An 18,107-nucleotide genomic window follows, 5' to 3' on the forward strand; every position below is an offset into this window, starting at 1 on the left:
AGCCACCCCAGGCCTGATTACTGCCACACCTGTTTCAATCAAGAAATCACTTAAATAGGAGCTGCCTGACACAGAGAAGTAGACCAAAAGCACCTCAAAACTAGACATCATGCCAAGATCCAAAGAAATTCAGGAACAAATGAGAACAGAAGTAATTGAGATCTATCAGTCTGGTAAAGGTTATAAAGCCATTTCTAAAGCTTTGGGACTCCAGCGAACCACAGTGAGAGCCATTATCCACAAATGGCAAAAACATGGAACAGTGGTGAACCTTCCCAGGAGTGGCCGGCCGACCAAAATTACCCCAGGAGCGCAGAGACAACTCATCCGAGAGGTCACAAAAGACCCCAGGACAACGTCTAAAGAACTGCAGGCCTCACTTGCCTCAATTAAGGTCAGTGTTCACGACTCCACCATAAAAAGAGACTGGGCAAAACGGCCTGCATGGCAGATTTCCAAGACGCAAACCACTGTTAAGCAAAAGAACATTAGGGCTCGTCTCAATTTTGCTAAGAAACATCTCAATGATTGCCAAGACTTTTGGGAAAATACCTTGTGGACTGATGAGACAAAAGTTGAACTTTTGGAAGGCAAATGTCCGTTACATCTGGCGTAAAAGGAACACAGCATTTCAGAAAAAGAACATCATACCAACAGTAAAATATGGTGGTGGTAGTGTGATGGTCTGGGGTTGTTTTGCTGCTTCAGGACCTGGAAGGCTTGCTGTGATAGATGGAACCATGAATTCTACTGTCTACCAAAAATCCTGAAGGAGAATGTCCGACCATCTGTTCGTCAACTCAAGCTGAAGCGATCTTGGGTGCTGCAACAGGACAATGACCCAAAACACACCAGCAAATCCACCTCTGAATGGCTGAAGAAAAACAAAATGAAGACTTTGGAGTGGCCTAGTCAAAGTCCTGACCTGAATCCAATTGAGATGCTATGGCATGACCTTAAAAAGGCGGTTCATGCTAGAAAACCCTCAAATAAAGCTGAATTACAACAATTCTGCAAAGATGAGTGGGCCAAAATTCCTCCAGAGCTGTGAAAGACTCATTGCAAGTTATCGCAAATGCTTGATTGCAGTTATTGCTGCTAAGGGTGGCCCAACCAGTTATTAGGTTCAGGGGCAATTACTTTTCACACAGGGCCATGTAGGTTTGGATTTTTTCTCCCTAAATAATAAAACCATCATTTAAAAACTGCATTTTGTGTTTACTTGTGTTATATTTGACTAATGGTTAAATGTGTTTGATGATCAGAAACATTTTGTGTGACAAACATGCAAAAGAATAAGAAATCAGGAAGGGGCAAATAGTTTTCACACCACTGTATATATACATATATATATATATATATATATATATATATATATATATATGTATATATATGTATATATGTATATATATGTATATATATATATATATATATATATATATATATATATGTATATATGTATATATATGTATATATGTATATATATATATATATATGTATATATATATATATATATATATATATATATATATATATATATATATATATATATATATATATATATATATATGTATATATATATATATATGTATATATATATATATATATATATATATATATGTATATATATATATATATATATATATATATATATATATGTATATATATATATATATATATATATATATATATATATATATATATGTATATATATATATATATATATATATATGTATATATATATATATATATATATATATATATATATATATATGTATATATATATATATATATGTGTGTATATATATATATATATATATGTATATGTATATATGTATATGTGTGTATATGTGTGTATATATATATATATATAATGTGTATATATATATATATATGTATATATATATAATGTGTGTATATGTATATATATATATAATATGTGTATATATATATGTGTATATGTGTGTGTGTGTGTGTATGTATATATACAGTGGAGGAAATAATTATTTGACCCCTCACTGATTTTGTAAGTTTGTCCAATGACAAAGAAATGAAAAGTCTCAGAACAGTATCATTTCAATGGTAGGTTTATTTCAACAGTGGCAGATTGCACATCAAAAGGAAAATCGAAAAATAACTTTAAATAAAAGATAGAAATTGATTTGCATTTCATTGAGGGAAATAAGTTTTGAACCCTCTAACAAAAAAGACTTAATACTTAGTGGAAAACCCTTGTTTGCAAGCACAGAGGTCAAACGTTTCTTGTAATTGATGACCAAGTTTGCACATTTTAGGAGGAATGTTGGTCCACTCCTCTTTGCAGATCATCTCTAAATCCCTAAGGTTTCGAGGCTGTCTCTGTGCTACTCTGAGCTTGAGCTCCCTCCATAGGTTTTCTATTGGATTAAGGTCCAGAGACTGACTAGGCCACTCCATGACCTTAATGTGCTTCTTCTTGAGCCACTCCTTTGTTGCCTTTGCTGTATGTTTTGGGTCATTGTCGTGCTGGAACACCCATCCACGACCCATTTTCAGTTTCCTGGCAGAGGGAAGGAGATTGTCGCTCAGGATTTCGATACATGGCTCAGTCCATTTTCCCGTTAATGCGATTAAGTTGTCCTGTGCCCTTAGCAGAAAAACACCCCCAAAGCAAAATGTTTCCACCCCCATGCTTGACGGTGGGGACGGTGTTTTGGGGTCATAGGCAGCATTTTTCTTCCTCCAAACACAGCGAGTTGAGTTAATGCCAAAGAGCTCTATTTTGGTCTCATCAGACCACAGCACCTTCTCCCAGTCACTCTCTGAATCATTCAGGTGTTCATTGGCAAACTTCAGACGGCCTGCACATGTGCCTTCTTGAGCAGGGGACCTTGCGAGCCCTGCAGGATTTTAATCCATTGCGTGTAATGTGTTTCCAATGGTTTTCTTGGTGACTGTGGTCCCTGCTAATTTGAGGTCATTAACTAACTCCTCCCGTGTAGTTCTAGGATTCTTTTTCACCTTTCTCAGAACCATTGACACCCCACGAGGTGAGATCTTGCGTGGAGCCCCAGAGCGAGGTCGATTGATGGTCATTTTGTGCTCCTTCCATTTTCAACAATCACACCAACAGTTGTCACCTTCTCTCCCAGCTTCTTGCTAATGGTTTTGTAGCCCATTCCAGCCTTGTGCAGGTCTACAATTTTGTCTCTGACATCCTTGGACAGCTCTTTGGTCTTTCCCATGTTGTAGAGTGTGGAGTCTGCTTGATTGATTGATTCTGTGGACAGGTGTCTTTTATACAGGTGACTAGTTAAGACAGGTGTCCTTAATGAGGGTGACTAATTGAGTAGAAGTGTCTAACCACTCTGTGGGAGCCAGAACTCTTAATGGTTGGTAGGGGTTCAAAACTTATTTCCCTCAATGAAATGCAAATCAATTTCTATCTTTTATTTAAAGTTATTTTTTCGATTTTCCTTTTGATGTGCAATCTGCCACTGTTGAAATAAACCTACCATTGAAATGATACTGTTCTGAGACTTTTCATTTCTTTGTCATTGGACAAACTTACAAAATCAGTGAGGGGTCAAATAATTATTTCCTCCACTGTATATATATATATATATATATATATATATATATATATATATACACACACAAACCGGATTCCAAAAAAGTTGGGACACTATACAAATCGTGAATAAAAACTGAATGCAATGATGTGGAGGTGCCAACTTCTAATATTTTATTCAGAATAGAACATAAATCACGGAACAAAAGTTTAAACTGAGAAAATGTATCATTTTAAGGGAAAAATATGTTGATTCAGAATTTCATGGTGTCAACAAATCCCAAAAAGTTGGGACAAGGCCATTTTCACCACTGTGTGGCATCTCCCCTTCTTCTTACAACACTCAACAGGCGTCTGGGGACCGAGGAGACCAGTTTCTCAAGTTTAGAAATAGGAATGCTCTCCCATTCTTGTCTAATACAGGCCTCTAACTGTTCAATCGTCTTGGGCCTTCTTTGTCGACCTTCCTCTTTATGATGTGCCAAATGTTCTCTATAGGTGAAAGATCTGGACTGCAGACTGGCCATTTCAGTACCGGATCCTTCTCCTACGCAGCCATGATGTTGTGATTGATGCAGAATGTGGTCTGGCATTATCTTGTTGAAAAATGCAGGGTCTTCCCTGAAAGAGATGACGTCTGGATGGGAGCATATGTTGTTCTAGAACCTGAATATATTTTTCTGCATTGATGGTGCCTTTCCAGACATGCAAGCTGCCCATGCCACACACACTCATGCAACCCCATACCATCAGAGATGCAGGCTTCTGAACTGAGCGTTGATAACAACTTGGGTTGTCCTTGTCCTCTTTGGTCCGGATGACATGGCGTCCCAGATTTCCAAAAGAACTTGAATCGTGACTCGCCTGACCACAGAACAGTCTTCCATTTTGCCACACTCCATTTTAAATGATCCCTGGCCCAGTGACAACGCCTGAGCTTGTGGATCTTGCTTAGAAATGGCTTCTTCTTTGCACTGTAGAGTTTCAGCTGGCAACGGCGGATGGCACGGTGGATTGTGTTCACTGACAATGGTTTCTGGAAGTATTCCTGAGCCCATTCTGTGATTTCCTTTACAGTAGCATTCCTGGTTGTGGTGCAGTGTTGTTTAAGGGCCGGAGATCACGGGCATCCAGTATGGTTTTACGCCTTGACCCTTACGCACAGAGATTGTTCCAGATTCTCTGAATCTTCGGATGATGTTATGCACAGTTGATGATGATAGATGCAAAGTCTTTGCAATTTTTCGCTGGGTAACACCTTTCTGATATTGCTCCACTATCTTTCTGCGCAACATTGTGGGAATTGGTGATCCTCTACCCATCTTGGCTTCTGAGAGACACTGCCACTCTGAGAAGCTCTTTTTATACCCAATCATGTTGCCAATTGACCTAATTAGTGTTAATTGGTCTTCCAGCTCTTCGTTATGCTCAAATTTACTTTTTCCAGCCTCTTATTGCTACTTGTCCCAACTTTTTTGGGATTTGTTGACACCGTAAAATTTTGAATCAACATATTTTTCCTTTAAAATGATACATTTACTCGGATTAAACGTTTGATCTGTCATCTACGTGCTATTACAAATAAAATATTGACATTTGCCATCTCCACATCATTGCATTCAGTTTTTATTCACAATTTGTTTAGTGTCCCAACTTTTTTGGAATCCGGTTTGTATATATATATGCCAGCAACACTCATGACAATGACAACACAATTACATTGTCAATCATGTTACGTTATTATTAAAATGTTTCCTTTTTTTTTCATTACTCCTTTAACACACTACTTCTACCAGGAATCCTTTATTAAAACTTGGAATTGAAAACCTATAGCTAAATCCTTTGAAAACTGACATTAAAATGACTCAGTTAGACTTTTGTTCACCCATTGACAACATTATTTGACAGCCATATGGCATTTTTTTTTAAGTAGTTTGTGACGTAGAGTGAAGTAAAGTTCGCTGATTATGAATTTCAACAAATAACACAGATTTAAAGAAGAAAGCCCTTGCACAGATCTTTCCTAAGTGGGTGTTCACAAAGTAATGCTGTATTAAATTTTCCATTTCAGTTTTGATGTTCTTCATAGATCAAACAAATCTGCAGTAGGACTGTCAGATTAGCCAAAAAAGTAGGATTTTAATGTTTATTGAAACCTATTTATAAGCAAGTTAAATATTTTGTACCATAAGTGCTTTTTCATATTTCTTATCAATATCTTTACTTTTTTTGCTTGAATTGAATCTGCAAACATGATATGCTGGTGACTAGTACACAGTTGCTTTAAATAAGCAGGTAAAAAAGTACAGGCTTCAAATTAATTGGAGACTTGAAAACACAGCCCTTCACTAAAATAGAATTCACAAAGTGATGTGATCACACAAAAGAACCCAGACGTAATCACTTCTGGTTGACCGGACATTTTTAAAAAAAAAAAAAGGTGGCTGGACAAAACGCAGCCAGTGGATGGTAGAAGAGGTGTGTGGGACCTAACTAACCTCAGTTTCTTCTTTTTTCACTGTCTACATTTAACACTAAAAATCTAAAAATGTTAAATTGATGACCATAATGTTTATTTTTCATTACGCTTTTAATTTAGGCGTTGTGTGACAAGTCAGCAGCCTCCTAATATGCAGACTACATGTTAACTGAGATAACTGAGAATTTTAACACTGTGACTTTAAAACCATTAAAATGATAACAAAATGAACCTTAGAAAATGTGATATTGTATAAAACTATAAAAATGCAGAACGTTGACAACTGTTTGAGGAACAAATCTAGATTAACTTGTGTCACATTTAGCCTAAAATCAAAGAGATGTATAAAACACACCAGTTGTGTGAGTCACTAACTGTTTAAAATCCTTCTTAAAAAAATTGTTTGTAAGTGTACACATGGCTTGTTTTCTTCTCTGTTCCCCATCTAAAATCTAGGTGCTATGATGAGCAGATTTTAAGCAGAAAGTTGGAAGACCTTGCAGGTCACCATGGAAAAAGTTTGGAAAGCACTAACCTAACATGTAATTTGAATACAAGCTATTGAATCGGAGACGATCCCCATAGACAGCAGTTTAGGAAAAATTCAGTCTGCCATCAAGGAGAAAAAAAATTTTAATTAGAATATTCTGAAAAATCGTGCTGTTTTTATTCACTTTGATATGCAAAATATAACTGGTTGGAAGAAAGAGTATCAGAAAAAGCTGCTTTATGCAAATTGTGCAAACACATATACTCACTGGCATGCAAAGTGTGTTAAATCATGTGATCTGTGGAGGTCGCCGAAAACTAAATATGAATCGATTGACTTATCCCACTTAGTTAGTCTTCTTTTATAACAACCCTCAACATTTTCTTATCCTTGCATTCGATCATTAGCTTCTTTGAAAGTGGCTAAATGCTTTTGATCAGTAGGGCACCATTTTTGGCAGTATCTTGTATTATTTCTGTCGTTTTTGAGAAATAACTTTTTTGTGCCTGCATTTGATTCTGTCTTGCTAAGGATACCTTTGGGTTATACTCCAGCGAATTAGGAGATCATGAATTATTGGATGGAAAAAATTATTTGTTTAAAATTTAATACATTTCTGGCCAGTAGTCATTTTTTCAAGTCCAGAATGTAACAGTTTTTAAAATCCGATGCAAGTATAGAGTTATGATTTGTAGTAATTTTAAGTCAATTCTGAATATTTTTTAATAATCAAATTAATATCAAAAGATATGCAGGTCATTTACAACATTCAGTATCTCTGTTCACTAATGTTTATATATTGTATGTGCCTGAATAGTTTAAATGTGTCACTTTAAGCAGTACATTTTCAAGTTTGTGTGGTAATGCATAAACATTTCAGTTTATTACATATGAGTAGATAATTGTTGTATATAGTATTATAGCCTAATAGAACATAGTGCTCACAGGTTAACATAACTAAACATTTTTGCTCATGCTATTAAGGGCCTTAGAGGGAACATTGCTGTTAACTGTCACTCTTTTTCATTAAATGGCTATGAAGTACATGACTGTGTATCCAAATGTACATGTAGGTTGCCAGCTGCCTAGACAGAACATATTTTTGAACATGGACACAAAGCAAATAGTTTGTAAATGGGAAGGTCCTGTTTTGAAGAACTTTGAATATGAAACTGACAGCAACAGGACTAAATACATAATTGGTGGCACATATGTCTGGTTTGTGGAACTTGATTAAAGGGAAAGAACTAGACCAATTTCATTACACATTTCAGCTTCTTTCAAAAAGAAGTCTAGAAAGAGATCGAGGACTGTGGCATATTGAAAAAACGCAAAACTACCAAAGATGATAAAATTAGAGGCAATGTTGGTCAACAGGTATTAACTTTGTCTCTACAGAAAGTTTGTTTCTAGTCACCTCAGTTAATGAAACACAAAAACAGAGAAAATACAGTAACATAGCCATTGTGAATGCATAGCAGCTTGTGTGCATCACTTGCCATAATAAGGTATTAGGAAATATTTGATCCAAAGTTTGAAATGTCTCTAGTGCTGTCAAAGTAAACTGCTTACTCCTTGAAAAGGTGGGTATGGTTACAACATGAGAATGACTCATTGTAAAATGTTCAGAAGATAACTCTGCATGGATAGCTAATATCTGTATATTTCTATGATTCCATTGCAGTGTAGGCACAGTGTGCACTTCTTAATAATCATTTTTTTTCTTGAACTAAAAACTAATTGAATTGAAACTCAATATTAAAACTAAAACAGACAAGATCAAAAGTTCATATAATTAAAGTGAAATTGAATTAATGATTGGTGACAGTAGTATAGAAATAAAAACTAATCTAAAAATAATTTAACTAAATACATTTTTGATTAAATCTGATTTGGCATCTTGCTTATCTCTTGGACCCTGGAGAGGTGGAGATACGCTCTAGAGAGAAGAGGAATGAAGGTCAGCAGAACCAAGACATGTGTGTGAATGAGAGGGAGGTCAGTGGATTGATCAGGATGCAGGGAGTAGAGTTGGTGAAGGTGGATGAGTTTAAATACTTGGTATCAACAATACAGAGCAACGGAGATTGTGGAAGAGAGGTGAAGAAGAGAGTGCAGGGGTGGAGTGGGTGGAGAAGAGTGTCGGGAGTGATTTGTGACAGATGGGTAATAGCAAGAGTGAAAGGGCGTGTCTGTAGTGAGACAAACTGAAACCACTGGAGATGGTTGCACTTACAAAAAGACAGGAGACACAGAGCTGGATGTGGCAGAGTTAAAGATGCTAAGATTTGTGTTTGAGTGTCACGAGGATGAACAGGATTGGGAACAAGTACATTAGAGGGTCAGCACAGTTGGACAGTTTGGAAACAAAGCCAGACAGGCAAGACTGTGGTGGTTTGCAGAGGAGAGATGCTGGGCATATTGAGAAAAGGATGCTAGGGATGGAGCTACCAGGCAGGAGGAAAAGAGGAAGGCCTAAGAGGAGGTTTATGGATGTGGTGAGAGAGGACATGCAGGTGGTGGGTGTGACAGAGCAAGATGCAAAGGACAGGAAGATATGGAAAAAGATGATCTGCTGTGGCAACCCCTAATGGATCTCCATGAATCTCCACCTTATCATGGTGGAGGGGTTTGTGTGTCCCAATGACCCTAGGAGCTATGCTGTCTTTGGCAATTGCCCCTGGTAGGGTCACCCAATTTGGTCCTAGGTAATGTACTAGATGAAGTCTGGTTCATATGACAGTTATAGGGGGAAAAGTGAGTAGTAGTATGGATGTGTTCACTAGGTTGTTATGAATAAATTTGTTGAGAGTATGCACACATTTTAAATTGATAAATCAAATACTGGTTTGTTTTTTTTTTTCCTGGAGGTAGGAAAACCGTTGTGCACAAAATGAATTTGGCTGTCAAATGAAAGTCAACTTTAACACTAGAATTACCTAAGCCTATGAAAACAGCCTGGTATCCCATTCCTCCCCGCCCACTGCCACACCTCAGTTCGCATAGGAGGTTCTCAGTGCTCAGTGTTTATCTTGAAGTGAGGTGCCTGGATTTATAGAGGGTAAATAATATATCGTCATTTAGAATACATACATTTCATGTGTGTTCTGTGTCTGTAACAATCTATGTAAACACATTGTTAAAACAGAAACATTTTTCATGTTTTAGTAATAATTGACAAGTATAACAAAACAAGTGTGCTTTTATTCAAGAAAATAACCGAAGAAAAAGAAATCAGGTTAGGGTAGGCTATTGATAAAACAGCTTGTGTGATGCAACAGTAAGAACTGCTGACTCCTAATCAGGAGTTTGCTGGTTCGATATCAGCTGCCTGCCAAATTTACTGTTTTGAGTAGTGAGCTGCTCTTATCGTTAATATTATATAATAAAAACATACATTTGATTTGCGTCTGTAACAGCTTGTGTAAATTTATAGTATTTGTGAAAGATAGCGTTTCTTCAGTTTTATTCTCTGTCACCTACACATTGTACAGTTAATATCTACATTTTGTCAATTATTAGTAAAACATGAAAATGTTTCTGTTTTAACAATGTGTTTACATAGATTGTTATAAATACAGAACACACATGAAATGTATGTATTCTAAATGATAATGATATATTATTTACCCTCTATAACTCCAGGCACTTCACTCCAAAATAAACACTGAGCACTGAGAACCTTCTTTGCGAATTGAGGTGCGGCGGTGGGCGGGGGGAATGGGATACCAGGCTGCTTGCTGCTTGTGCTGATCAACACATTTACAACACAAAAGACGATGACGGAGAGCTATGAAGGAATTTAAGGTGGGTCAGAATTACAAGTTTTTTTCGTAGGCTTAGGTAATTCTAGTGTTAATGTGCATATCAGATTCAGGAAACTAATATGCAACCGAAAATTATGTCAGCCTACTGCCTGAGCAGGTTAAGGTCTGTCTTCATTGAATAACTATGTAAATACACTTGGATCCTTTTATTAAGTTCAGACTGTTCAGACAAAGTATTTCACCAAAAAAAATCTAATTAGAAAAGTCAATACTGGAGATGATATTTATGTCTTGAAATTCCTAAAATGGCAAGAGGGCAAACAGCTGTACTACAAGTTTGTTCACCAACACTTCATTATAACCCTGAAATAGATGATGACGTGCTTGCTACAAAGCCAAGTCCAACTTGGAAGACTGAGAGCATTTATTGTTCCCCTGGTATATTCCCAAGACAAAACAACAATCCCTCGCTGTCTCACACAGAAAGCACTGCATATGTATGAAGTTAATCAAATATATTTTCTCCCAAACTTGGTGCTCTCTTACAGTACAGTATATCTTCAATGACATTAACTGTATCCAGCCCAATTCAGGGTGAAGTAAATTTGAGGTTTCTTCATAGCACCAGTAATGGTGTTTAAAAATGTGAATTATTTTTTTGTTTTATTTTAATAAATAAATAAAACATGTAATATTTCATTTGTGTTTTTTTGATAAGATGTGACTTTTAGACTATAGTAATATTGTTAAGGCTTACAAGGATAAACTAGTATTGCTTTTAATTGTGTGCATTTAACCAATAGTTTAGCAAAATGGTATGGAGAAAGGTAAATGCAGACAGAGGTCCAGAGCACAGGAAAAGAAGTGCTGACCAGCAGGTGATTTAGCTCAATGATGACATTACACTGCCCGGGACAGCCATAGGAGGTGGAGCAGATACAGATGAATAAGACAAGTATTCGAGGAGCTAGTGAGAGAGGTAAAAGTTTCAGAAGAAACTGTGAGCCAAGTATGAGATAACTTTAGAAAAGCGATTCACTAGATCTGTTATTCTTTTGAACCATCATTAGCTAAACAAACCAAAGGGAATTAAAATGTGTTTTAACAGAGAATTGAATTCTGTGATTCAAATAGATATGCTAACACAGAGAACTCCGGAAGAAATAAGCAAATGTTCTGCAAACGTTAGGAAAGAAGTATTACCCGTTATATTTAATCTCAGATAAGCTAACCAGTGTGTATATGACTATAAGGAAATGTGAAAAAGGGGCCTTTGGGGACTTTATTTAACTTGTACCTCATAATTAGCTCAGAGTACCTTCAGGTTAACAGAAGAGCAAGATAAAGGGGTAAATTATCAATTGTCCATCTTTTGGTTAATGTCAGTTATTGAAAATAGCCATCAAGCTACAGTATAAAAGAGAGTGTGGCCTGACAGACATATGTTGTGTTCTGGAGAGAGATGGACATGAGATTGACAACATGCCTGCTTTCAAAATTGAAGGATGACAGCAGTTTTGTCAATATTTGCTATGAAAAGGCAAGTTATGAAGACACACTGAAATCCACAAGGAATGCCTTAATTGGATAAAGAAGAATGGTCTCTAATTTAAATTATACTGACATCTCCGTCCTGGTTATACTGAGGCAAAGCTTGGTGTGTCAAACACTGATTTGAATCGTTCAAGTTTTATCTTTTCTTCTACTTTTGACATCTGATATTTAATGCCTGTTTTTTTCAGTAAATAAACATAAGTATTGATTAAATTCACAGAAACTTGCTTTGTTTATTGAAATCATCTGCCCCAGTGTGTGTGTTTGAGTGATTCATAATTTGTTTAGCTTGTTCAGGTGCGAGCAATGCTTGTTCTGTTGGAATTGTGTATCTCTTTTGGGGTAACAATGAGAAAGCTGAAGAATATAGGCATCTCTCTGGACACTGATAAGGTTTTTTGAAACTGAGGTCACCAATCTCTATTGCTCTGTTTGATTTGTGTGGTCCTTTCGAATGTTATCTGGTAAGTCCCAGCAGCAGCACAGCTCTTGAAGTGGCTCTGATCTATACTAAGGTATTCGGAAGTGTAGCCCATAAAGGAGAAGTGCCAAGGGGCAGTTATTTTTCTGTCTGTTTTTCTGCCCATTTTATTTTTTATTTAGGTATAGGCAAGTGTAAATGTTTCACCAACCCTTTCTTTTAATAGTAATTTGACATGCTCTAATCATTCCATACTAGAGAATACACATCAGTGAAATGTAATTTTAGGGATGTGTTTGTGTCTTACTCTTCAGTTTTGGATCTTAGTTGGTGTGTTTGTTGTAACAAGCAAGATAAAGATTATGCTACATGGCATCTCTTTCTCCTTTTTCTATCTGTCTTGCTATAGATATATGATGTATGTTGATCCCCTGAATAACCTGTTAGCACCTCTTTAACATAAAAAGTGTATGTACTGTATTATATCTAAAACTATATTATGGAGTATATTTATCCTTCATGGGTGGCATGGTGGTTCGCTTCCCGGGTCCTCCCTGCATGGAGTTTGCATGTTCTCCCTGTGTCTGTGTGGGTTTCCTCCAGGTACTCCGGTTTCCTCAAACAGTCCAAAGACATGCAGGTTAGGTGCACTGGCGATCCTAAATTGTCCCTAGTGTGTGCTTAGGGTGTGTGTGTGTGTGTGTGTGCCTTGCCCGGGGTTTGTTTTCTGCCTTGCACCCTGTTTTGACTGTGATTGGGTCTTGCAGACTCCCGTGACCCTGTAGTTAGGATATAGCGGGTTGGATAATGGATGGATGGATTTATCTTTTTGGGCCAGAATGCCAACATATTTAATTATGTATTAATGCTTAATAATGCACTGACCTGATGTTTACAGTTGTACAGCTAATATAGTTCAGAATATTTGAGGATGAGCGACTATTTCTGAATTTAAAGTGACAAGCTTAAAAAGTCAGCTTCCCTGAATATTAAGACATAACTTACTTACATAACAACACCCCAGTTGGTTGGTAATTAAGTGGAAGCTCACACGGAACTTGGCTAATTCTGGTCAGTTTATTTCCTCATGACAAATGTAAGTCTAATTCATTTTTCTGTCCTTGTCTACTTAACAGACATTTTAACTGGGGTTTGTTCATTCTTTATAATGACTTCTCTTTACAAGTATGCCCTTGTAATTTAAGACTTTTTAAAACCCCCAAAATAACTTCTATATTTTTTCACCCCTTCCAGTACTAAGATGGTATTATTTTGACTGTCTGGTGTCGACTAGCCCCATATTGATAACTTTCTGACATATGTGCAGTTGTGCATTTACAAAGCTATTTTAATCCGAGACCATGCTAAGTTTAGTTTGAAAAAACACTTATGAACCATTCCTCAATACATGGCACTTGGGATTTTAATCCACTCCTAATTTTAGATGCCTTTAACAGTTTCCTTAAGACTAACCCTACTCCTGATATTGATATTACAGGTAATTACTGCGAGAACAAATAAGAGACCTTCTATCAAAGACACTGTAAGGCCCACGTCTCGTTTGTCTAAATTTATCTTTGCTAAAAGTGCTGAATACTTGTTAGTTAAATCATGTTATTTATATGGCTATTGAGGAAAAATGTATAAAACATTAGCATAGGTTGGATAATGGATAGATGGATACCAAATACATACAAGAGAGCTTACAAACCACACTAACAAAATGACTACATCTGATTAAGAACTATTAAGAGATTAAATAAGTCATTTGACAGTTATTATGCAGTATAATTGATCATTTCTGTAACAGAATTGACACTCCTATACTCTAAAATCATGTTCAAATATATTAGGTCTATCACCATTATGCTTAAAAACAAATAAAATTAAAAGAGAATTAAGAGAGCATAAAATCCCTATAAACTGCACATTTTAAATTACAGTTCCAAAGTTCCAGCAGAAGCACTTGCTAAAGCATTGCTGTCTGTTTCAAATTACCAGACGGCATTGATTAAGGGCAGACTGACTTTTTAGTGAAGTTTGTACCGAGCGTCTGAACACTCAGTAATATTACTATTCATACAGAGAAGCCTTCTGATAGTTTTGAATGATTATTATTTATTCAACAGACGCAATATGTGCCTAGTTTTTCAAATTAGCATATGCCATCAACAAATTATTCCAAAATTTAAGCTTGATCTCTTGCTGGTAAGTTCTATATGTTACTGGGAAAGTATAAGCACACGTCCTCTTAAACATGGTCTGATCAGGATTTCTGTTCTAACAAAAACACTCGGAACATTGCCCTTGGAAATGGTTTATTCAGCAGAAACTCTAGAACCGCTTCTGAAGCTGGGTCTGCTTGGACGTTCAAACCTCGACTAAAGACTCGCTTGTTCTTGCTGGCCTTTTAGCTGTTGTCAGTGCTATTCAGTAAAGTCATGCAGTCATCACTGCAGTATAAACTGGTAAGGTGTGGTATTTGTGAAGGTTCTACCAGTGACTTTTTACTGTTTTGACGTTTTACATACAGTATACAGTCAGACTGGTCTGTACGGCTCATTTTATTGCAGTCTCCTATGACACTACTACTCATTGCTCTTTAGCTGTCCTTGATTAGTATGCTTTCTATTGATGCTTTTTGTTTAAAATGTGACATTGCTGCACTTTTTTTTGTTTGTTTTTTATATTCCTGTGTTTCTTACTATATTATCATCTTGTTAGCTGGGCTGATATTCTAGCAATTAGATTATATGCTTTCATATTGGTGGTTATATTCATTTAGGCTTTATGTTTTCTTAAAAAACTGGAGTACATCCTTCAAAATGACTTTGAGGAGATGGGAAACAATGGATACAATCCTAATTATGAATGGTTCTCAGACACACACACACACACACACACGGGGGAAAAAAAAAACCACTATGACGAAACCAGAGCGTGCTGTCGTGTGGTCGAAAGCAAGAGAAAGCAAAGGATGATCTACGTCCAAAACAACATGCAGTGGTACCTGTTTGCCATTAGTTCAGTTTTAAATAGGGTGAGACTGCTGATCCCAGTGATTCCATTGTGACTGTGCAAAAAAGAAGTACTGATACAACAGAAACAGATTCCTTTGCACATCTGAGGACTACACATCCAACGCAGTATGCTAAACTGCACCAAGTCTTCAAGTTGAGGGGACCCATCTGCCTGAAGGCTTTTAGCCCTTCTCTGACAGTAGAGATGTCCCCATATTACTTATGTTACATGTTTTGAACCTGCTAAGACTGTTGCCCTTGCGACCCGGTTTCAGATAAGCGTTGGAAAATGAATGAATGTTTTGAACCCCTGTACAAAATACCTGGTCAGAAATACTTAAGTATAACAGCACTTCCCGAAATGTACAATAAGTGTAATAGAAGAGATGCAGCTTTCACTTTAGAGTGCAGTTTTACAGTATGCACTTGCCGCACCTAGACCTGTGTCAATTCAGACCGTGATATTGATTTGCCCAATTTAGAAGTAAAATTCAACATTTACTGTATTTGCTTAAAGCATTTTTCTTTAATTAATTTAGAAAAATCTTTAAAATGATTGCTTTTTGTTAAGCTGCTTTAGTAAATGACTATTTATGATGAGGTACAAAGCCACGGTATGAGAGGATATAATCTGACATGTAAGCTCTTCACATGCAAAGCATAAAGTACCACACTCCTTTTAGAGCTCATATATATTTAGTGCATATATTTCTATGTAAATTCAACCTAAAAGTAGTAGAAAATGTACTCTTAATTTCATAACCTTGTATAGTGGCAAGATGATTGTAATCCGATTTTATGAATATTGTAGATATTTTTCTCTTACAATAATCAACATTTAAAAAGTCCATTATTGGCACAACTCTGATTTAAAGCACATTGGGATGATGTGTTCTGTTAATTGCACTCAAGAAAATAAAAATGGCTTGAAAATTAAATTTTGTGGAAGCAAATAAGTGTGTATCTTCTTAACATTTGTTAATTTTCTTCTCTATAAAGGACATACTCGCAACTCTTTGAAGGCTTCCTTACGTGCATAGTATGTCATACATTTCAGGGTGCAGATATTTATTCTCACCAGACTGTAATTGTGCATTGGCAGTATTAGATGTGGAAGATCTTACCTTTATCATAACGGAAGAGCATTGTACTTTGGTGGTGGCCTTTCCACAGACTGTTAAAGAGTTTGCCATATTGTGTCTTCGCAGGCTTCACGCCGTTGCATATCGCCATACAGAGAAAGGACATAAACACGGTGACGATGCTTCTGTCTGCTGGGGCTGATAGCAATGTGAAGGTGAGTCTGGGATAGCGTTCTATAAAGTGAATCTCTGCAAAAAATTAAATGTTTTGTGGCCCAAATATAGACAGAATGTGGGGGCTGTATGTTGCTTTTATAAACCTGGAGGGAACAATAGTAGGGTTCAGTCGAGTTTAATTCTGCATGGGCACTGCACCACACAGTTGTATATTTTTTTATTGATATAAACTAGGACACAAATTCTTTTGCTTCGAGTAGACAAATAAGCTCAGGGTCAGATGCAACCTTGCAAGGCAACTCACGTTCTTAGAACTACACATTTACTGAGCAAATTATTAGGAACACTATACTAATACTGGGTAGGGTCTCATTTTGCTCTCCAAACAGCCTCAATTGTTTCTGGCATGGATTTCACTAAATGTTGAAAACATTCTTTGGAGATTCTGGTCCATGCAGAAATGATTGCATCATGTGATATCCACAGATTTGCCAGCTGCATATTTGTGCTGTCCTACCACATCCCAAAGGTGTTCTGTTGGATGCAGACCCAATGACTGAGAAGGCCAATGAAAAACACTGAATTCATTGTCATGTTCATGAAAGCAGCTTGAGATGATCTTTGCTTTGTCACATGGTGCGTTATCATGTGTGACAGATAGGGGGCACTGTCGTCCCCTTCAACCCTCCAACCAGACACCAGATAAAAGTCCAAATGATGGATTTATTAATGCAATAAAGTGCACAAAGCACCCTCCACTCCACAATACTCATAAACAATAACAATACAATAATCAATAAACCAATCCTCCACTCCCAGATGCGTTGTCGCCCTTCTTCCCAACTCAGCTTAACACTCTGGGATTTCCCACAGTCCTTTATAGTCCTTGATCCGGAAGTGCTTCTGATCCCTCAGTCCATGTGATTACCCAGCACTTCCGGGTCAGGTGAAAACTCCTCTTTCTTCAGCCCGGAAGTACTTTATTTCTTCCATCCTCGTGACAAGGAAGTACTTTCAGGCTATACAGAGAATACAAATCGTTGAGCCTCCCTGCAGCATCCTCTGGTGGCCCCCATGGTATCCAGCAGGGTTGTGAAGGAAAACTGCAAGGTCCATGATGCCCTGCTGGAATTCGGGGCATCTCCACGTTGCAGGGAGGGCTCCACCCGGTGGCTTGGGGGTATTGGCCGGGATAAGCTGCCGGCCATAGTCCACAATACTCCCCCCTCAGCAAACCACCATGGGGTGTAGCGTCCAGCCCCGCGAGGGTCGTCTTCCTCCAGAAGGAATTTGTTGTGGCCGGTCCGTGACTCCGTCCTTCAAAATAATTATAGGAGAACCTTTGGGGAGACATTGTGCAAACGCTTCCCTTCCTCCCCGGCTCTCCTAGGACAATTTTGCCACATATGGCCTGGCCGGCAACATTCATAGTACAGCCGCCTCCATCCTCCTGGTATAATCCCTCTGCGAGATTGCAGCTCGGAAACTCTGGCTCCTCCCTCTTTTCCGCTGAGGAGAGTTCCACAGCCGCCTCTAAGCTCTCTGCCCCCTTTTCTATTTTATCAGG

The 18,107-nt window shown here is 37.3% G+C and overlaps 1 protein-coding gene across 1 annotated transcript in view; it reads left to right on the forward strand.

The window, feature by feature from the left end:
• Window positions 1-18,107, forward strand: part of nfkbib (nuclear factor of kappa light polypeptide gene enhancer in B-cells inhibitor, beta) — a 43,512-nt gene that overhangs the window by 20,975 nt on the left and 4,430 nt on the right. The window contains exon 4 of the mRNA XM_039760600.1: window positions 16,490-16,578. Within this exon, the coding sequence (XP_039616534.1) occupies window positions 16,490-16,578 (89 nt within the window). The remainder of the gene's footprint in view (window positions 1-16,489; window positions 16,579-18,107) is intronic.

The sequence above is a fragment of the Polypterus senegalus genome, chromosome 8 (genome assembly GCF_016835505.1).
Source record: "Polypterus senegalus isolate Bchr_013 chromosome 8, ASM1683550v1, whole genome shotgun sequence".
Lineage (NCBI taxonomy): Eukaryota > Metazoa > Chordata > Cladistia > Polypteriformes > Polypteridae > Polypterus > Polypterus senegalus.